Consider the following 22820-nt stretch of genomic DNA (forward strand, 5'->3'; position numbering starts at 1 on the left):
GACCGGAAGATCCTTGAATCCTGTTTAGTCTCTGGAGAGTGTTTACCAGGGAATACAGCTCTCCTCTCCCTCCCTGGCCCTTGAGGCGGGTGAACATTTGACCCTTTTTCAACTGGAAGAAACCTTACATTTATTCCATTCTCTTTCTCATATAGTTCATGGCTCTGGCACAGGGAATAACCTGAAATATATTGTTTTTGTACAACCACTGTGAATAAATTGTAATATATCACACCTCATGGGAGGGCTCATGTCCTTCCAGAGACTATAGACTCCCTTGTGGTGGAACCGGATGAAGCAGGGATTCACTGATATCAATCACTCCCAAGAATAAAGAGTTGGGATGCATGATTCACGTCCGAGAGCGAGAAAATTGGGGTCTAGCCAGTCACAGGAAGTGGGGGCAATGAAGATAAAGGCTGTGTAAAAGTGTGATGCATCGAACAGGCAGACACATGTTTGACATGCTCTGTCAGGAGGCATATGGAGCATAGCGGAGGCTCAGACAGACTGCAAGTGACCTGATTGTAGTAAACTTTTTTTAAAAATGTAATACGATTAAATGTCCCTCTTTTGGCTTCTGCAGCTCCTCTCCTCTCATATCATATCTCATATCACTGAAAATCCTCAGGTTGTGTCCACGATGGTCGTCTCTAAAAACTGTAGGGTTGTGACTATCTTTATCGTCCATTAATCTGACAACTGCTTTCTCTAACTCTTCAGAAAAGTCAAGAAAAAAAAGTGCTCATCACAATTTACTCAGAGCCCAAAGGGACATCTTGCTGCTTTGCTTTGTCATTTACCATCATAAAAGACAAAGCAAAGCAGCAAATCCTCACATCAGGGGGGGCTGGAACCAGCAAATGTTTGACGTGATGACGCGGGAATCATGTCACATCCGTGGGAAGCTTCAAGAAATAAGAAAAACGTATGTGTACATCATAAAGCATCTAAAGGTAAACGCAAAGTTGAGGCCAATTTGAAACTGTTACAGATTCAAACCGATGATGTACAGTATGTTCTGATTGCAATGTTATAATGTGCTATAGGTCTTTGTGTCCATAAGAGAACCTTTAATTAAGTGTATGACTCTGATAATGAAGAGTCACTTAAAACTGATCTGATGAACTGGGACATACTTGTACCATAACAGGACCTCTAGAGCCACCTTGTGGTACATTTTGGTCACCGCAAGGAAACAGGGACACTGGAATGAGATGTAGAGTTTGTTGACATGTTCTTGTCAGTCTCATATCTTTTCACAGCCCTGCTGGAAAAACCAACATAGGCCAGCACCAAAACACAACATATGCTGTACTGTGAAATATCCTCTGGTGACCCTTTATAGTCTGGTTGATGAATAGTTACTCGTTTCTATGGATGACATGCACTAAGCCGGAGAAGAAAAGAATCCACACATGCACTGTGAGTCAACACTTTGGCTGATGTGTACTTCCATTTGTTTTATGAGAACTCTACTCAGCAGACTGTTTTCTTTGTATGTGGTAAATATGACACTAAGTTATTTCTGTGGAATAACCCTTGTCATATAACTACATATCCTCATGACATTTCTACTTATTAACACTACTACCTCTGAGCCATCCAGTGGCCAAATGGAAAATGACAGATACTTCAGGGCACAGTCAGGCCGTCACTGCCTACTGACGATTTTGTTCAGTGTTGGAAAAAGTACCCACATGTTTTACTTATGGAAAAAAGATTGGGAGAGTGATCGTACTTTAGAATACTCTTTAAAGGGTTTATTTGGATGGAAGAGATCCGTTTGTTTGGTTTGAGACGACTTTTTCTGTGTCAGTTATTGGTGTAAAACTATGGAAAACATGATTTTTACAAGGTACAGGGATGCAGAAGGGCTTTAAAATCCACAAGAGTTTTGGTATTCATTGTTCATCTATGTATATATATATATATATATATGTATGTGTGTGTGTGTGAGTGTGTGTGTGTGTGTGTGTGTGTGTGTGTGTGTGTGTGTGTGTAAATATGTAGATAGTTATGGTGAGGGGTAAGTGGAATGCTGGTGAAAACATGCCTAAATCATGAGAACATATACCATTTATAATGGGAACAGTGCATGTTTATAGAAAACAAAATAAATCACTATATAAGCTTTAATACATGAGATAATGGTTGATAAATTAAATTGTATTTTGCAGGAGATATTTGGTCATAAATTATATACATTTGTGTATATGTTTATATCAATTAATGTATTTATCTATGTATTTATTCATAAGTAATGATTAAATAAGTAGCCTATCCTTAATTATTAGCTAAAGATGACTGAAGAGGGGGTTGGATTAGATAAGTTCACACTTCTTCCCTCTCCTTTTGGAACATGTCATTAGAATTGCTTGTTTTCAGATACGCTATCTTTTGTTGTTTTGTTTGTTTATGAAAAAAATGTACATGTTGGAAAGAAAAGATTTCAGTCAATCAGTCAGTCAATACATTCTACATTCTTATCCTTAGCAATTATCCCTGACTGTTTTCAGAATTTGAAATCAAGCGAATTAGTGATCAGCGATACCCACCCCTCTTACCTTAAGGAGTTTGGTCTGATGATCTCAGAGAATGAGCAAATCAGGACTTTAATTATGTATAAAATACAAGCATTGTTTTGTCTTAGCTTTTAAAAAGATATGCTGAAGTTAAGATTGTAAAAGGAAGATACCAAAATTGAATAAATCATCTTTTCAAAAAAGAAAATGCCCTCTTCAAGGGTGGGAAAGGAGGACTGGAGGCCGAGGAGGTTATGAAGGTGTCCTCAGCCGAGGGGTGACGCCTGTAACCAGTGTTGACTATTACTGTGATTAAAAAAAAAAAGTGTAATAACAGCCATATGATAATGTTGTGTAAATTATCCAGCACCACTATAATTTTTTCTGTTTCTTTTTCTTCTCACTTGGTTATAGTGGGAGGTGGTAATGTGCCTCAACGCTGGCTGCCAAACGCCTTAAACGGAAACAGAAGAAGGAAACGCTGCAGTAACAGTTAACTGTCACAAAGCTGGTGTGTGGCACGGACCGGACCTGGTGTGTTTGCGACTCTCGCTGGTGTACTGCTGCTGTGCACAATCATGTCGGAAACAACAGACATTTATGGTTACACACACACTCTCTCTCCACCTCCTCCCCACACTCCTGTAACAATATTACGAGTTTATTAATTTAACAAAAAACAAACGAAACACATGATAAACAAAGCTGAGTTGTATTTGACTGAGGACATCATGACTCTATTGATATTAAGGGCAGAGGTCAGTCAGATACAGATAATCACCTGTGCAGGTGTTTTTGCCTCTAGCAGCCTTCAGCAGGAGGTGAAACGCTGCAGGTTTCTCTACAGAGACATCATTTAGTTAATTTGTCAGTTTGATTGGAATAATTATGAAAACCGAGGTAGATTTGTTTATGTGTGACTCTGCTATACTTAAAGATAATTATATGATCTTTAAGATCATTTTCTATATAATTAAAGATCTAATTAAAGTAAAATAAACTTAATCTGCTCACCTATTAAAAATTACTTTTTTGGAATAAGTCATTCTATAAATGGGCTATAAATTGTAAATATTGTTAAGTAATAAGTATTGTGAAATTGTCTTGTTAAGAAATTTCTTTTCTTTTCTGTATCGATCAGTCGTAAGCCACTGAAGAGTTTTTTTGGTTTGCCAGAATGTGATAACTCCATCTGAACTGTTCCTCTTGCAGTGTAACACTCATGAAGACCAATCTGATGAACTGTTTGACCTCTGAGCTCTAAGAAAAGAAACCAATCAATTTATTAACACCTTATAGAACTGATGGATTATTAGAAAGTGATAAAGTAATTACCTCTAATGAAGGATTTAAGAACATCTGTAGATTGTGTGGCTTACTCAGACTTATTTTGTCCAAAGCGAAGGACGCAAACAGACTGAGTAAACTCATTAAGAAGGCAGGGTCTGTTGTTGGCTCTAAGCTCGTCACCCTGGAGGAGGTGGCGGAGGACAGGATGCTGGCGAAACTGCTGGCAGTCATGGACATTGTCTCTCACCCCCTCCACAAACCTCTGGACAAGCTAAAGAGCAGCTTCATCAACAGACTCATTCAACCCTGCTGCCTTAAGGAACGGCACAGGAAATCATTCCTACCTGGTGCCATCAGACTGTACAATGCTCACGCAAAAACACACGCATCATTGTTGTGCTATAAATGATGACTATTAATGCAAATAAAACTGCACCTTACTTTCCACTTACTCCACGATACCTCAGCATTTTATTTTTTTCTTATAACTACTTAAACATTTTATTGTATAAAGTACTTTATTGTTTTTTGTATATTGTATATAGTCCTGTATTGTTTCTTATTATCTATCTATCTAGAAAGAAAGAAAGAAAGAAAGAAAGAAAGAATAAACACCAAAGGTGCACTTATTAACTTATCTGTAGTCGCTGAATATTCATTTTAACATTAATAAAAGGTAATAAGCCTTATTAAGGGTGACTATACAGTACACTGCTGACGATAACGGAGCAGTTGATCAAAACAAACAGGGATCCAAATTTCCATTGAGTGTGCAAAACACAAACAAATGATTAATGAAGCCTTGTTTTCTCGCCTCATCGATTAATTAATTCAAGATAAGTATCGCTTTGCTAACGATTGGTTCAAGTAGTTTTTAGAAGAGCTGAAGACGATCTGGTGGGGTTGCTAGGTTACTAATCTCCTGCAGTTAATTGTGTGTGAAGGATACGCAGCCAAATGATGTTACAAGTCTAATTTGCTTGTTTATGATAATAGGGACTAAGCGTTGCTGCCATTTATCTAAGATGTGACGACGTTTCAAAGACATAGATCATCACAATTGTAATATTGTCACTTCTGACTCCCAGGAGTATAATTCAAACTATAAAAAAAACAGATCCCATTCATATTCTCCACTATTCAAACCCATGTCCTGTCAATGTCCTGCCAGAAAGCATGGCTGTTTTTTTTTTCGGATGTGGCTTTGCCTTCCTTAGATGAAAAACAAATCAGTGAAAATGAAGGCTTGAGTCTAATTTGAGCTAATGACAGACTGACTAGAAGACCGGGCCGAGCGACTTGAGTGCAGCTCACATCAGCTTCACATTAGTGGTCGGTACCCGCCCTTCGCTCTGCGCCATGATTTTCACCACTCCAATAGGTGGAGAGCTCTCACATTAGAGACCCAACCTCGAGTTTGCTTCCATCTGCTCTGAGATCTGCCCATCAATATTCACCATTTATTACACGGTGTTGCATTTTCCCCTGCTATTAAATCTGACATAGAAAACGGCTGATAAATAACCAAATAAATGATCAACTTCCTTCATATGAAGATGCCTTTTATTTGTATCTTTGGAAAGCAATGGCTGTGTGAGACAAAAAAAAAAACTAGACTGACCCATTTTCTGTTTACATCACCGTCTTGCTGAAGTGGTGCTTGAACATTATGCCGACGCGAAAAAACAGATGTTGCTTCAAAGAGCTGAGGCTCGTGAGGCTGCTGGTTTACCCTTTACAGCATGACTATGACGTAGATCTGACAGGAAAAATCTAAGGACCAAAAAAAAAAAAAAAAAAAAAAAAAAAAGGGTTTCTCTGATTCTGGATCACAACACAAATATTCCCTTTTTCTTTTTAAGGCCTTGCTGTTTATTTGTTTGTTTTTTTATTTCCTACAACAGCAAATTACAGAAGCAGTATTGAAAATAAAAGTCTTATTTTCTTGTTCTTGTAAAAAACAAAACAAAAGATTCTGCACAAAATTTGAATGACGGTACAAAACGAAGCGTTAATATGCCATGTAAATGATGGTGGGGAGGGACATTAAGGTTGGAAAAAATCTATTTTGTCTTTTTCAATAATGAAAAACATTTCAATATTTTTTTCTTTTAACATTTCAGAATTCTCTCACATAATCTGAAACTATATATCGATATATGTAAAAAAAAAAAAAAGATGAAAGAAATGAACACGTGTTTTTTGTGTTTTTGACCTTCTTCTGTTTTTTTTTTGTTTTTTTTTTGCAAATGAACGCTATAAACACATAAACCTCTTAAATATATTTATCAGTGCAACATTGTTTTGTTTTTGAGTCCACGCTACAGTATCCTTTTTCTCTAGTTTTCGCAGATGTCGCTGGGAGCTACGGTCCTCTATGTGCAGAGGGTGAGAGGAGTCGGGGGTCAGGTCTGGAAAAAACGAGCAAGCTGAAGAGGATGTGTTCACCATGGCAGGACATACAAAGCACAAGGATGTAAAAGATGTCACCCGTCACAGGATCGAGTTCTTGATTGTTTGATTTTGTGGTGCGGCAAAAACACCACTGACTTCTGGTCCCATGGACCCTTGTGTCCCGATATTGTCAATGTCAACACGGAGTCCCCTTTCCCTTGCGGCGTCTAGCGGTGGGACTGGCCCATCCAATCCGTTTGTAAAGAGTCTTGACGGAGATTTCGACGAGTTCCCGTCGAGGTGACATTTGCACTTCTTTTGAGCTTAAAAAGAGATAGAAAAACAGTCACACAGTTCTCTCCTCTGCTGCAGGCATCCTATCGTTTCCCCTTGTGATTTCCTCTCCGGGGGGCTCTGACAGGGCAAAGCCAGTAATCGGCTCTTTTTCTGAATGATGACCATCGACGAGCTGTGGTCTTATAGTGTTTTGAGTGTTGGTGAGAAACCCCCAGTGAGCAAAAAAAGAAGGGGGCAACCATCCTTTGGTAAAGCCACGGAGGGGAGGCCAGGTGACCTGATTCAAGGTGACGCCACTCTGCCCCTCGCTGTACCAGTGTCCCGTCCCTAATGACATCAGCTCTGACATCACAACATTATGGCTGCTACACGTAAAAACTCTTTACGGCCCCCCCCGAAAGGCCTTAAGCTACAATACAGCATGTGAACGATACAAACTGGGTTTTTTTTTTTCATTTATTTATTTTTTTATCACGAGATAAATGTGTCTGGCTAAAGTAATGATAGCACCATTCTTCAGTTAGTGTGTTTACCCCCTCCTGTAAATAGGCTCCTATCACGAGGGGGATCAGTAACAAAGTGCATTCAAGCTGCATTGTCCAGATAGCGCTGCTTCAGTGAACAATCCACAGTGATGTTTGTACGTGACAAGCTAGGCTAGGTCTTAGCTAAAGCGAAGCGATGATGATTGTTGGGGTTTTTTGGTATGCTGGTAGAAACTCTATATGTTTAACCACCTGCTCTGCCATCAAAATGAGCACGTTGAAGCTATGTCAGAACATATTGGCGACCAGTCGAACTTACAGCAGAGGTACGAGACGGAGAAATGAGAGAAATTTTGAGAAAGATCGACAAGAGTTCATCATGTTAGCTGTTTTTTGTTTTGTTTTTTTTTTGTCTTTTTTTTTGTGACCTTGTGACTCATTCGTCCTCCGGCAGGGTTTACACGAAGTGGGCGTTTTTTGGATGACAGGTGGCTTGAATGCACATTGAAAGTCGCTGTAACGTCAGCATCACACAAATCTTACTCGTCTGAGCGAATAATCTAAAAAAAAATCAAAAAACGATAACACTGCACCTTCCACAAAACAGTCAGGAGATTGTATTTACACACACACAAACCCATGAAAAAAGGGATACTGCAGCTATTTTTCCTTTTCACTTTCTTTAAAAAGGGCAAAAAATATATTAAAACTTATTTACAGTGTGTGGTTTGTTTTTTTTTTGTTTTTTTGACAGAAAACAGAAAACAAAGCGCTATGATAGATTGTTTTCCTCTTTTGCAGGTATATATAAGAGAATGTGCCCCTGTCTCCTTTTACCATAACTTAAGGTGTGTACAGTAAAAAACACCCAGATAAACAGAGGAGGCCAACCAAAATGTACTAAAGGCACTGTCAGAACCATACATTGCCATGAATCGGACCCTCACTTCGGAGTGTCAAAGGGGAAAGGGTACATGTTTCAGGGTCACGGGCTATGGGCACACCCTGTATGCCACACCATGGGGGCAAATCTACAGTTTTGCCGGATATGGTTCATTTACGATTTCTGATACGTCTTTTTTCAAAACTCGAAAATAAAACAGCCTTCATGAACTGACATTAAAAAAATGAACATTTCTTTCCCAGAAAATGATAAATACTTTAAACATTATTAATAAATTGGTCTCAACACCAGCATCCGATTGTAAAAATGAATGAAAATCAAAATAGAAAATTAAAATATCATCTAAAACATCTGTACATATTTTTTTTTCTGTATTTTATTTGTACACAGTGTCCCCTACTGGTAGGTTCTTTTTACTGCAGCTCCTGAGAAAAGCATGGATCAGTCCAAACCTCCCATTGGTTCCTGAACCTGTCCCTCATCCAGGAAGTTGAGGGTGTGGCAGTCCTTTTAGCCTGCCGACTCGCATGTATACGAGAGGATATGCCAGTCTTGTGCACGCTCTTTGAGCTCTGCACATGGTAAAGTCACACGAATGCACTCGGTCCCATCTCACGCCTCTGAGTATGAGCTCTGTACATTGAGTTTGTCCTTCTTTAACTTCACGCCGTCCACTAGTTCAAAGTTATAGTTCTCCAGGGCCGACAAATTCCTGTCCGACATGCCTCCGTGTGAGCAGGCGCAGTACAGCACCACGCCGCAGATGGCGCCCAGGAAGACCCCCAGGGCGGACATGGCGATGATGGTGATGAGGATGGGGTCGAGCGTCTTTAGCATGTTGCCTGCTCCGCTGATCTGGTTGGTCTCCACGAAGTCCGGGTATTCAGTGATCTCCTCAACTAGAGGGGAGAGACAGAAGCAGAAGAGGATCATGAGATGTACGGTATAATAAAAGACTGGCCACAAGGGGTCTCTATCAAAACACAAAATACGTTATTTTAAGGCTTATGAAAAGGAAAGCACCCAAGTGGTAATAGCAGCAACACAAAGCACACCGTTAACTGTTTGAACATCGCTGGAATCACGTAATATCATTTCACTTACGGATTTCATTTAGGCGATCCTCTGGTAGCATTGGCTCGGTGGGTACGTCGGGATCTGTTCAAACAGAAATAATAGTTATATCCGGTGTCCAAAGAAAAAAATAATAAATCTGCGCAGGTATATTTCAGATACTGTGAAGACTAAGAGCCTCACCTTTGCAATCTGACATGCTGAGTCCATCGAGAACCTTAATGTCATCCACCGCAATGTCTCCCCAGCTCTTTCCATCCACCAGGCCTTCGATCACCACCTTGAAAGGAAAAAAAAGCCGGTGACTTACTGGCAACCTTTTCTTGGACACCACACTGGGGTAGAGGCCCGAGATACAGACTGAAAGATAAGTTAGTTTTGCCTTACCTGATAGGGTTTGTTGGTGCGTGGCACTAGGACACGACCTTCCCTCCAGCGGTTGCCCTGGTGTCCACTGACCGTCCACAGCAGGATGTCAGCTGGTCCATCAACTGTCTGTTTGCGCTGTTTTATATGCAGTGTGCCTATGTGCGACCCGAACATGTGGTACCAAAATGACACGCACAGGTCCGAATCCGGGGAGCTGACGACGGGGCTGACCAGCCGAGCCACCTCGGACTCTTGCGGACCCGTCGCTAAGGTGTAGATGAAATTCCCTGATCCACCTGAGTGATAAAAATAACTTGTATCACTGACAAGACAAAAACTGAAGGCTTAAAGAGAATGTGACTTGCATGTACTGCAGCAGGTCACACATTTTCAATCATCACCTGTGTGGTCCATGTTAGGTCCAGTGTTGAGCGTCGGGGTGCCGCTGGACTGGATCTGCCACCTCGACCCAGTGTCGTCTGAAGTCCAACTGCAGAAGGATGGGTCATTGGCCCAGCCGAAGTCGCAGGCAAACCACAGAAAAGCTGCAAAAATGTTAAAGAAAGGTCACGATCATGTGTCAGAGGAGATCACATTTCATAATCCTCCTTAATTCAAAAGGGACGATTGCCAACAGCTCTGGGCTGGACCCAAACAATGACCTTGGGGCCTTTCATCATATGACTGCAGGCGACACTTTGGGGATTCATCCACTCATCCTGATCAGATACAAGCACTAGAGGGCAGCATAGAACTACGGAATGCCAGCTCAGAGTCCCACAGCTGGGTGGGATAAACCCAGCCAACTCAGGAGGGTGAAACAGACTGGGACGGAAGGAAAGTTATGGTTCCAACATGAGATAAAAGAGCAAACTGACAGCATAGCCCTCATGTAGACCTTATATCGTGGCTGGAGTTAATGATCTCTTTTAATGAACATAACAGGGTATAGAAAGAGAAATATAGAGGGCCACAGAGGCGAGAAGAAAGGGACGGGGGGAACCGGAAGACGGGGTCTGGACATGGTGTCCAGTTGAGAAAGCAACATTCATAGCAACCCGCAGAGAGCTCTGGATTTTAATGAGAACAGAGACTTGAGGTTTAAAGACAACTATGGTAACGGTACCAAGGCCCCATTCCAACAATGCATTCCCCAATGGACACATGCCGTGCTGAAGAAGCCTCGGTAGAGGCAGGGAAATGTGTGGGAGGCTTTAGTGTTTTTCAAATTGGATAAAGAAAGTCTTCAAAGAAACAAGGGAGCGGGATGTTTGGGATGTTCGCCACGGCCTTAAAATCCAGCATGCGATGCCTTCAGAGGTACAACGAGGCGCCTCTCCAAACGACAATATATGAGCCAATATTTCCCTTAATAATGGGAAGATTTTTAACTAGCTTCTTCGGGCAACGACTCTATTTACGCTTTAGACACAAAGGATGGAATTCCCATGTGGGTCCGCATTTCAGACGCCAAGCCACTTTATTTGTCGAGACGTCCCATTCCCAATTAAAAAGGCTTTGTTTCCCCCGCCACCCGTTCTTGGGAGGCTTTGACTGAGGCTAGCAACAAGCTCTGGGTAAGATGAGCAGCCACATGACTCACTTGGCCATTTGAAGGAAAAAAAATGAGACAAATGGCAATGGAATCTACATCCTGTGAGATTAGGGCGCACGGCACACACACACGCACTTACACAGACACACACAAATACAAAGAACTGATTAGAGAAACGAAAAGTCAGACCGATAAGTGTTTACCCACAGACATTTTCATACACACATAATTACGCACTCACACACACATACACACACCTGCACCTCAGCCCTCATCTATTACCATAGCCGGTGCCCCAGCAGACTGCAGACAGAGCGCACAGTCAGCTGACAGAGTGAAGGGGGCTTGGTGGAGCCTATGGCCCATTAGCTAAGGTCAGACTGGGGCACAGTCTCTCAGCTGGCGGCTGCCTCATCAACCTGCTATAGGAGACAGCCCTATGTGTGTGTCGGCTCATGTGACCCCTGAGCACACCTCATTTCCTGTGGTCATTTGCATTTTGCTTCTCTTTTTTTTTTTTTGTATTGTTGTGTGTGTGTAGTGCGTGGCAGTGTCGGCCCAGTGATTAGTGATTATGCTGAGAAGGCAGCAACAGAGCACCGGCGCTAATCATCAGCTAGCCCCGCATCAGACAACCTCCTCTCACCCTGTCAGCGGGAGACTCTCAGGGCCATATCATCAGCTTTAAATAACCGACACACATCAGAGGAGCAACGGGCTGGCAATCATTGGCCAAGGTTGGCATCTTGATCAATCCACTGCGATGAATTAAACAAAACCCTGAACGGTTAAAACTGCCCTGTATATTATCAATGCTATTTCAACATCCGGGCATTGCATTCGGTGCTTGGTTAAGATGTGGAATCTGTGGGAAAGAAACACTCCCTTAAAGACTCACCTGGAATGGTGTCCACTTCAGTGGTAGTGGTCTCCGGTATCGTGGTTCCAACTGTCACAACACAACACATTAGCACGGTTAGCTTAGCCTGGCAAGGGTTAAGTTCAAAAGACATCCGCTGAGGGGCCAGAGTGAAAGTTTTTGTGACACCTTTTCTTTTAGACAGGAAATGCTACAAAGAGCCACGGATTGGAATGGAATCCATGGTCACTGCAGCTAGGACACAGCCTCTGTAAATGGGGTGCAAGCTGTACCAATTGAGCAACTAGGTTGACCCACGATATCTAAAGTTTTTACGCATTATTTCAGACATCTTTTTAACCTTGTTTATAGACGTCCAAAGGGCAGCTTCTTGTGGACGCTTTTATGACTTGTTTCTTGCACTCACTTGAGAGGATCTGTTCCACTCCAACAAAAAAGTCTAGACTACTGAATGCAATGCTTTAATTATTGAGGACCTTTCAATTCAATTATTCCAATGAAAGAAACTAAGCTGATGGGAGGGATGGCCTGGAAGCTCAGTGGGAGAGTAATGAAGCACATGTAATGTAGTGAGGTCGAAGCTAAAGGTTCGATCACTGAAGTGAATGTAAGGAAAACATTATATGAAGTTTAAATTTGAACCACAAGAAAGATGTCCTTTGTGACTTATATAGTTGACAGTGAAAAGGTGTCTGAAACGGCTTTGTAATAAATTCTGGACTAGTGACCATAAGAGAGACATTTAAAAAAGGACAAAACAAAAACTTTCATCCAGGCTCCTGAGTAGACTTCTTTTCAACATTGGACAAGAAAAAACGTATCCATGCTAGCTACATTTAGCTAATCAAGACTTGCCTCGTCTTTCCCCTTTATTCCTATGACTGCCTTGCCTCAGTTTATCTACCAAGAAGCACCTATGTAATACTTTCTGAACAGATGACGGACACGGTGCCATGCTCATCATTGGAGACTGCTGGTTAATGGGGAGTGCAGCAGCGCAGGCTCAGGTGAGAGGTGAAAGGATAGAGAGAGGCAGAGCTGGCTGTTGGTAGGTTTAGAAGAAGGTGTGTGTGTGTGTGTGTGTGGATGTGCACATTTGGCGATCAGTCCTTTTGCTGAGGTGGAGGTTAGAGGGGACAGACCAAGGGGGAAGGTGGGAGCTACGGGTGCAGGTAATTAGAGCTGTGTACATGCCAGCGCGATGTGCATGCATGCGTGCGTGCGTGCAAATGTGCAGACTAGATGGCGGATTGGCTTTGGTATCAAAATCTAACTGTGACAGAGAGCGGCAAAGCTGGAAAAGAGGGGCAGATCGAGTGCGAGTCAAAGCAGAAGGAAGGGCAAGAGGGGGAGAGGGGGTTTGCTTGCAGTCTCATGAGGGCGATGTTAGCACCTGTCACATCGTAGTCATCACCTGTGCCGCTGTGGCAGCTCGCCTGGTCGTCATCGCAGTCGTCCGACGGAGTCGTGCTCGGAACTTGGGTGGTAGGCGGCAGTGTAGGAGCTGTAAACGTGAAGAAGATGAAAGAGAGCAAAAAAGATAGTTAGATTTCAAGTTTTACAACGAAAATGTGCCCTGATATCGGGTTGGAGGAGCCAAGCAAACCATAAATCATACCTTTTCTCTTGCTGTATAGATTAGGCGAGCTAATGTGGACCATTAACACACGCGTAAGAGTACACTCCTGTTGCTTGGGCTGATCACCATCAGATCATGTTCTAACCTCAAAACACTGAGATTTAAAGGGACAGTGACGTTGGGTTTCAGAACTTGGAAGTGAATGCCTTTCAATCATACACTGACAGTGTGTCTGGAGTGTTTGTAGAGCTGCGGTGATAAGTCGAGTAACTGATTAACCGAAAAATAATCTGCACCTACTTTGATAATAATTTATAATTCATTTTCCCTCCAAAAATGGGAGAAAAAAATAATAATTTCCTACTTTTCCTCTGAAACTGGGATGGACATTTTCACCATTTTCAGACATTTTATACACCAACAATTAATCTAGAAAATAATCAGCAGGTTAAAATAATTAAGTCCAGCACTAAGTATGAGCGTACAAAAGAAATGAGATGTAGTGCTCGCATGGGGCGCAGATGTAGCCTCAAATAGGAAAACGCAGACATATGTGCACATAGGCTCAGCATGTTCCGCCCACAGTCACACACTGTGCTTCAATCTAGGCCTTTGCTATTAGCATCCCTCCTTTTATCAAGCTGTGGAGGTGTGGGTGTATAAATAGAGCTGAAGCCAAAGCATGGTTCTGAGGGCTTGAGCCGCTGAAACTCCAAGATGCAGAAACAGGGCTTGGGATTGGCTATAGGCAGGGCCCCTGGCTGCAACGGCGCCCTATCATTATGGCCGCGCTTGCACTTGGATGTGGACATGGGCCTAGATCCACACCACGCTCCGCTGCCGCACGGCCGTGCTGCGGTGGGTGTGCATTTGTATGTTTACACTGATTGAGTAATGAGCGGGGATCCCCGGTGTAGAGGCAGGGAAAAGGGAGTGGGGAGAGGAGGAGAGAAAGACAGATAGGAGCAGACCGCCTGAAAAATGTGTGTACAGTATGTGAGACTGCGAGCGTGTGTATGTGTGAGCCAATGTTCTCGCTCTCTCCCTCCGCTGGATGAAATATGAGGCAGATCAGCTCCTGTCAGATTCAGGGTGGGGGAGGTCAGGGACGGGGTCAGCGCTGCATCAGGGGAGCCTCTCACAGAAATGAGAATTTAGCTCTCCCACTATGGCTTGTCACATACACACACACACACACACACGTGTTTGTACACACTAGCAGAAGCACCTGTGTACGTAAATGCTTGTAACCACACGTTTGGCTGGGTGATTGCGGTTGCTCCGTGTGTGCATATACGCCTGTGCGTGCGTGTGTGTGTTTGGCATTAACGCTGAAAACCAGCATTATCATCCGACTAAAGCTCCCGGTGGGAGTCCAACGAGGCTTACAACAGAATGGGCCTCTCTGAAATCCAATATGTAAATCCACTTAGGGCTAGCGCTACACACTCTTATATCGCTGAGCTGTGCTACATGAGCTTTGAGAGAGACAGATAAAGAGCCGGAGAAAAAACAGGGGTAATTTTTAAAAGATAGCGAAGGGTGTGCGGCCCCTTGAAAGAAGAAAGACACACAGGGGTTGGGAAGAGTGCGATGGGGGCCAGGCCGCAATAATCCTACTGGGCCAGGTGGGCTTTTATATATTCCCCCCAGCAGTGGTTATCTATAGGGGGCAGCTTTGATGTAACAGAGAGACAAGACAACTGTCCCTTGTAGGGATAAAGAGCAGGAGCTGGACAGCTGTGGGCTCAACACAAGGAAGCCCTCACGCACATCTTTAAATAACACCCCCCGACTCTGGCGAAGAGTGCAGGCCACTTGAAGCCATGTCATTAGCTGAGATGATAGATGGCTCACCTGTGCGTGCGTCAAGACATATCGGATGTGCGAACACTTTTGAACGCGGACTGCAAATGAAGTCGAGATGGGCCCAGCGAGCGTGTCGCTGCGGGTAGCAAATTCATATTCTGACGAGGGTAATGACACCAACACCACACGTGAACTTTTCATTACAACGCTCAAACGCATTACCACAGCTGGCAGTGTCATCAGCGCGGGGGAAAAAAAAAGGTTTTTGCTCTGGGTAGTAACTTTGCCACCACTGGTGGAAACGCCATTACTGCCGGTGGAGGAACCAGCACCACAGGTAGAAATGCCATTACTACTAGCCTTTGCATATTTTGCACCAAAACCTAGATATCACACAGATAATGCCACAGATTTAATAGGAGTTCTAACTAGGGTGGCTATTTACCTTCAATCTCGCAGCCAAGGAGCTCAAGTCGCAGGCCCATGCCAGCAGGAGTGGCCCTCTCTGGGTAAATTCTGATGAAACGGGACAGCAGGGGCTCCACGGTCCTAAGCTCGGGAGTGTCGTAGTTGCTGTTCCCTTCAAATATCTGTCGGGGAAAAGGAGAGAAGGTGGAAGGAGGAGGGACAGAAACAGAAAGGAAAGAGTCAGTGAACAAAGACAAAGCGCAATACTGCTGATGATGCCATCGCTAGACGTTTGACTGATGCAGCTCTTCAAATACGGATAGCCCGGGGCGGACTTTTTCCTGCCCTCTAAAAGCCAGAGGTGTGGCGCAGGGATGGCGTGTGCCGGGTAGAGGGAGAGATGACGGGAAAAGAACGGAAGATGACCAGAGCGCTCTCATCTTGCCGACTTCTAAAGCGCAGCTTAGGCATGTGACACGGGGGGGGGGGGGGGCCGGCGGCAAAGACAGCCATGACACACATCTCTGTCAAAGGCGGCTTTGGGCTCCTTCAACTCTTGCCTCAGATCCTCCGCAAGCAAGGGGATAAATGGGGAAAGGAGGAGATAGAGACTTGATGGAAGTGGATTAATGGGTGCGATCACGTGGAGGGAACCTGGTGCAAGTTAGATGCTGGGACTCTTTCAGGCGAGGGGAGAGAGGCGGCTAACTAGGACAAGGGGGATATGGATCCTCCGTACTCCCTTCATAAATCAACCATCAGCCCATCTGGATCAGATTTATGCCCTGTCAGGGACGCTTGTAATTGGGGACGGGCCCTCGCAGCTCTTTTTGGAGTTGTGTGCGATTGTGTATGTGCTTGTATATATCCAATTCTTTGTGTGTAAGCGTGTGCATGCATCGAGTGAAGTGTTGGCTTATGCCTCCTGTACGCGCGGTGACACTGGCAGATAACTCTCGGGTCACTTCTCTCCGCGTTCCATGCTCTTTCCCCCTCACGTCCTCGTCTCTCCTCCGCCTATTCTCCCCCGACTCCTCTCACCACTCTGGAGTGGTTTCACTATCCGCTGAAAGGGTTGAACGGCGCGCGCGGTGCGGAATAGAAAGCGGCAATGAGCGATCTGGGATAGACTTGAGATGCTTATCTTAATGTGATTCAAAACACTGCCGAAATTGACTCGCAGGGACCGCTCAGTGACTCACAACTGCCGGGCGCAAATGTCTGGCGAAAATTGACCGAACGCGTCATAATCGAATCAATGCTCTGACGTATCTGAGAGACATTTTTAGATGTATTCAAATCAGCTCCCACAGTGTTGACGGTAAAAACTCCACCATTGGTTTTTGGTAGAAATCAAACCATTAATTCCAACCCATTTCCTTGACTGAAAGTTTTCTAAAGAGTCACACTTCTGACTTGTTAGAACCGAGCAAAGACCCCAGTGATTTTTGACATCTTCGAGCATTGCCAGCCCATGTTACTCCTAATGCATCCTCGTCAGTGGTCTTTGACACTGTAGGCACCCGTCAAACTCACTCCTTAAGTGCCTCTCTAGCGCAGCAGTACAAAGAGCAAGAAAAAAATACATTTCCTAGAGGGGAAAGTAGTCATAGTTTGAAGCTTAAGGTCACTGACCATGCTACCGTATTTAACCAGTTAGGAGTGAGAATGTGTTGGCATTGCTCAAGGGTACTGTAGCATACGATCCAGTAAAAAGATATACAAAGAAAAGTTCTCACCCTTGGCTTGTTCCCGTTCGTGTCCATCACCATCCTCCAGTCAGAGCCGTTGTTGCTGTAGCCGAAACGGAACTTCTTCATGAAGACTTTGTTTTCGCGGTGCTTCCCGCCCTGGATGATCAACCCCTTCACCAGCTTCTCTTCGCCGAGATCCACCTGTAGCCATTCGTTGGTGAAGGGCTGGGGCTGGGGCAGCAGGGTCCACCCCGTCCTGCTGGTTAGCAGGCGAGCGTTCTCCGGTACCCAGCTCCGGTCCGTGTGGGAGGACGCGGTGATCTGGTTGTCGGTGATCAAACCGGATACCATGCCCAACATGCCGGAGCACGGGTACTCTGAGTGACACAAGGGAAAGCAAAAAGGTGCTTAGCTTTTGTGAGGAAAACTAATGACAACCTGCAGTGATGACGCAAGACTTGATCTGCTGTATGTCAAAAGGCTTGATGTTCAACATTTTAAAGTTTAAGGTTCATATGGCAGCAACGGGGATAGTGAAAGTCAAAGTGAGGAAGACAATTCCCCAAACTCCTTGTGATGTTACTGTGATCTCTCCCTCTTTTCTCTTTCTCTATCCGTCTGTAGATCTCATGCATACTAATTCCTCCGCCCGAAGCAGTTGTCTCCAGGCAGCCAATTAAAACCCTCCTCTCAGTTGGTGCATCCACGTCCTGCATTCTGGGAGCGCTTTTTTCTTTTCATGTCTCTCTCCAGCCCCTCCTTCCATCACAGACCCACACAGAAACACATTCTCCCTGTGTTTTATCTGCTGCCGCACTCATCTACCTTCTGTTCCACAGCTGTCAACATCTGTGGGACTGTGCCTTTTAACACCTCGTTTCTTTCCCGTCCGCTCTTTCGAACTTTTACCTCCTCCTTTTGTTCTACGTCTCTGTTCTCGTCCTATCCTGATTCTGGAAAGTTTCAGCATCTTTGGACGTGTTTCCGTTCGTTTCCACAAGGAGAAAGCGCTTTTCTTTTTCTTTCGCGCCCCCCTTTCTAAAAGCCATCCCGCCATAATAAGAGCTGAGCAGGATATCAACCTGTTGCTAAAGCTGGGCATGTTTAAAGAAACATTTGCATGTTTAAACCAGATTCTTTTTCTCAACTTGACTCCTTTCTGCATTTTTCTTGAAAATGATCCCAATGACAGAAAAGATGCTCATTTAAATGTGCGGAAACATATACATTTTTGTAATCCATGTGACATTTAAAGGTGCCAGCAGTCTGTGAAACTTCATAGTTCATGCGTCCCGTGGGTGCGACAGTGAGTGGTAATGGGTATTGGTGCTGTACATTTTAAACTTTATCTCCCTGAGCATATTGCTGATAAATAAGACACTTTTTCATTCTTCTGAAACACCTCTAGGAGTAAATAATGCAGACGCCGGTGCCTTATGTTTCCGCCTACACACTTCTGCAGTTGGTGAAGCCAAGTACAATACACTGGGACTCACAACAAAAATTCCCAGTGTTGCAATTACCACTAGGAGCGTGACAGTTAGCAGAGTGTATTAGGGGTAAATCTTCCTGTCTGTCACTTCCTTACACTTAATCCCAAGACACTGAGTCAGGAACCCGTGGGTAAGCAATTACATATTTACAATCTGAATCCCATGGACGGCTTAGTCTGGGCATTATTACATCTTCTGTATCTGTACAGAGACAAAGTGCGCGCTGTACCACTCTAGGACTCTGGGAAAAGTGAGCCAAAAAAAAAACTTGCAGAACAAGGCGGCATTCAGACTTCTGCTTTCTGTCCCTGGTTATTTAAAGCAGCTCCTATGCAGACCCGTGAGACCAATCTCCAGTCCACACATTCTTGAAAATCGGGGGGGGGGGGGAATGAGGCTCAAGGAACAAACACTGCTAGTGCAGAAGCCTGTCGACTGTTTTTTTTTTTTTCAATCTTCTTTTTTTTTTTTTTCTCGTCCTTGGCCAAGATCTGTGTGAGACTGATCACAGGGGCAAAGCTGAGGCGCTGCACACTGATCGAGTTTGAAGTGGGGAAGATATGAGAAAGAGGTGCATGTGTGCGATTGAAAAATGCGCACGTCTGATCTGGGTTGAGACACTCGGGTGAACTCCCCGGGTCATCTGGAGCTCCTAATCGACATCAGCTGTGACGACAGGAGCTGCGGAGATGGCACGCACGCAATGACACGCCCGGAGGGAACAAACACATGTGGGTGTGTGTGTGTGTGTGTGTGTGTGTGTGTGTGTGTGTGTGCTTGAGGACAGTATAGACGGTGATGCATGGCAATGTGGGCAACAGCTTGGCTTTGGGTGGAGCATCAGTGGTCCATCAGAGATATTTATAGAGCATGGCGTATTTACAAAACAACAGGGCGGTGGATGTTTTTATTAATGAGTAGCTGTTTTTATCAGCATGGGCATGCAACCACTGTGATTCAGGGAGATACATCTGGGGTACACATCCGTCCCCTCTGATCTAATGCCGGAAATTGTGATCTTGGCATCACAGAGAGTAGAAGGTGGAAATAGCTTTGTTTAGCTCTGACAAAACCAAGGGTAGCTATGTCACGTTTTGGTCGCACTAGTCGAGCTGCACCTTCATATTTCTCTCAGCAAAAGGTTGTTCCACGATCAGGGATTCATAACTCAAGGTAGAACGGAGTGAGTCACCGAGTTTATCCGGCCCTCAAGAGCCTCGCAATTCCTCTCCCTCCGACTGCCATGCTAGCAGCATGCGGGGAGCTGGCAGCGTCTTCAGAGCACCCAGGGGTGCTGACGTCGTTAAGGAGGCCCTGCGGTGACTTCGATCCTGTGATGTGTTTATGCTCTGTGCAGCGGTCTGGTCCCTCGCCCGAAACACACGCCCCAGCTGTAACCCTGCTGTACCCACAGTGCCTTTTCCTCTGCCATTACATGCACAGCCACACACACACACACACACACACACACACACACACACAAACACACAACACTTTGCATATGAGGACATTTGTCTGGCTGCAACTAATCCTGACCCTAACTTTAATCCTAGGTCTAATCCTGCAATAACAACGCTGACAAAACACACTGTGTTTTTTTTTTCCTGTCCTTGCAGGATATATACTCCTAATCAAGTGGGCACAAAACACACTGGCAAGGACTGATTAACATTTAATACACACGCTCATAAATCCATAGAGATGCACACGGATGTGCTAAAACCCTACGAAAGCGAGCCACACACATGCACACGCCACCCATGAAAACAAAATCGCCAAGAAGGCAGAGATGAGGGGAGCCTTTCCAAAATCAGAGCTCTGCAAGCAAAAGACAGACTGCGGCTGAAGAGGAGGCTGAGACCGGCTCAGCAGGAGGGACGGGGACCATATAGATCCCACCCAGCTCTGGCTCCCTCTGCCTGCCAGCTGTTGGCTCCATTTATATTGAATGAGGAACATCTAAACATGGGGTAACATAAATAGGTAATCCTCCTTCATGTGCCACTCCTCTATTATGCAGCAGCTTGCTTAAGCCTCAGAGCAGGACTCTCACAGAAAAAAAAAGAGCATGGTCTCACACCAGGCAACAGTGAGGTGTTTGTGCAACCGGGGCTGGGATGGGAAATACCAAGTGTTGTAACTAGATGAGAGCTGAGTCAGAGTCAGAAGCATCACTTGAATAATGCATCTGGTACTTAATCAGATCATAACCAGGATAATAAAAGTTGTTTGTCTCCGCCGGCAGCTGTGGAGCAAAGATAGAGCCGAGATGTGTTCGTACATATGCATAGGCTCGGCGGTACCCACCTGATATCTTACATCCATACACCTCGAAGCGCAGTGCGATGCCTGTTTCCCAGGTAACCGGCCGGATCCGGACAAAGCGTGTCAGCGTGGGTTTGGGCAGCATCGTCTTGGCAACGTCTGTTGGGTTGGTGTTGCCTTGAAAAACCTGCAATGGAGGCAGAAGAACAGTAAATTATTGACGGAGCGTGGTGAGCTTAGAGGCAGGTTGGAAATTTCTTCCGCGAGACCTTGAATTGAATTGAACTGAGAAACAGAGAGTCGAGGCAGGGAGAGATTCACATTTAGTGAGATTAAGCGGAAGGAGCTCAGTGATTGGTCTCACGGGCTGGACACACTGTGAATGCCTACGCAGCTGACGCTGTGTGTGGCGCTGTTTCTCGCTTTTCATTTCGGCGTCCCCTCTCACCCCTCTGGCTTTCTCGCTCTTTCAGTGGCAAAGGGAATACACGTCATCATATTTATCGTTAATTATCAGAGTCAAACTCCACGTAAACAGGTAGGGCAGGCAGGAGCCGACACGCAGCATGCAGGCTTACAGTGCGCCCAGCCTGCTTCTTGTGCACTGAGTCAGGTTATTGGAAATCTAAGGACAGTCTTTACACTGTGGTTCTAAACTGTGTAACATTTGGACATGGGACGATTGTTAAATACGCGCCAATCTTGGAACCCATCCCTTGTTTTACTCGTGACGATTCAGCCTCTGGGCCGACAGCCAACGTTCTAGGGTTTCTGGAAAATGAATAATTGATATCCAGGCCGAGACTTCCTCCAATTGTTTACAGTCTGATTAGCAACTTAACAGGAGTATACGACTGTAGACAATCTTTTAAAAAGCAGATCAAAAGTTATCCCCCTAACCCTGACCTGAAATCCTGAGATTGAAACCCCCTAATCCTAACCCTGACCCTTTCCAGACCGCATCCTGCAACCAAGGCCCACTCAAACAGAAAGCAGAACGCGTCAGATAGCAAAATCAGATCCGCTGCGGACAGAGAGTGCATTCATGTGCATGTGTTTTCTATAGAGATTACCAACATGTAACACCGCATCAACCGATTTCCCCGTAACCCCCGCAATCGCCCCAGCACTTCCTCCTTTCGCTACATGTGGCAGCGCAACGGGCCGCGGCCCCTGACCGTGAAACCTGAGGCAGTATGTTTAAGACTGACAAGTCCAGACTCGCTTAAGATGCCCTCTTTCTGTCCTCCAGCTCCAGATTTGGTGCAGGCTTTTTACCGCCGTGTCTTGTTTAAAGGTCACAGATGTCACTGTTCTCCCCTGGGGTCGGTTGACAGTTTACTAGCGCCATACGAAGAGGCTGACCACCCAGCAGAACAGCTCCCCGCAGTAAATCACAGTTCATTCTGCGTAACCGAATCACGCCGGTGACCATGCCACCTCCTGACCTCCCTGACAGAGCAGCTTCTGGGCAGAGAGGAGTCCAGCTGAGAGGAACAGGATGGACTCACAGATAAGACCTTATTGTTTAAGCCGCTGTGCAACTACTGAGATATACTGTGGCATTTATAATGTAAATTATGTCAGTTATGACCTTTTTCAATAACATTCAACAGCGTCTACACGCTACTACAATTAAATTATGTAAATATTTCTATTTATTTCTACATACTCCTGGTTCTTATTATCTGTTTTTGTATTTTTTCGCATAGTTTCTCTGCGCTGTGATACTTCTTTCCCAGAAGGAGCGACCGTAGGGTGAAGCATTTCTGATTCTGAGGAAGACAACAATTCCATTA

At 44.7% G+C, this 22820-nt stretch overlaps 1 protein-coding gene across 3 annotated transcripts in view; it reads right to left on the reverse strand.

Annotated features, from left to right (window-relative positions):
- Positions 1 to 5360: 5360 nt before the first annotated feature.
- nrp1a (neuropilin 1a) overlaps positions 5361 to 22820 on the reverse strand; it is a 65971-nt gene continuing 48511 nt past the window's right edge. For 2 of the 3 annotated variants that reach the window (XM_030398285.1, XM_030398286.1), the window contains 10 exons: positions 21064 to 21208; positions 17309 to 17640; positions 15607 to 15751; positions 13167 to 13277; positions 11792 to 11842; positions 9740 to 9883; positions 9357 to 9634; positions 9153 to 9249; positions 9000 to 9053; positions 5361 to 8794 (listed from right to left, as the gene is read on the reverse strand). In XM_030398285.1, the coding sequence (XP_030254145.1) occupies positions 8508 to 8794; positions 9000 to 9053; positions 9153 to 9249; positions 9357 to 9634; positions 9740 to 9883; positions 11792 to 11842; positions 13167 to 13277; positions 15607 to 15751; positions 17309 to 17640; positions 21064 to 21208 (1644 nt within the window). In that variant the 3' untranslated portion in view covers positions 5361 to 8507. The remainder of the gene's footprint in view (positions 8795 to 8999; positions 9054 to 9152; positions 9250 to 9356; positions 9635 to 9739; positions 9884 to 11791; positions 11843 to 13166; positions 13278 to 15606; positions 15752 to 17308; positions 17641 to 21063; positions 21209 to 22820) is intronic. The other variant, XM_030398287.1, reaches the window with a different exon arrangement.

This window comes from Sparus aurata, chromosome 19 (assembly GCF_900880675.1).
Source record: "Sparus aurata chromosome 19, fSpaAur1.1, whole genome shotgun sequence".
In the NCBI taxonomy this organism is placed as follows: Eukaryota; Metazoa; Chordata; class Actinopteri; order Spariformes; family Sparidae; genus Sparus; species Sparus aurata.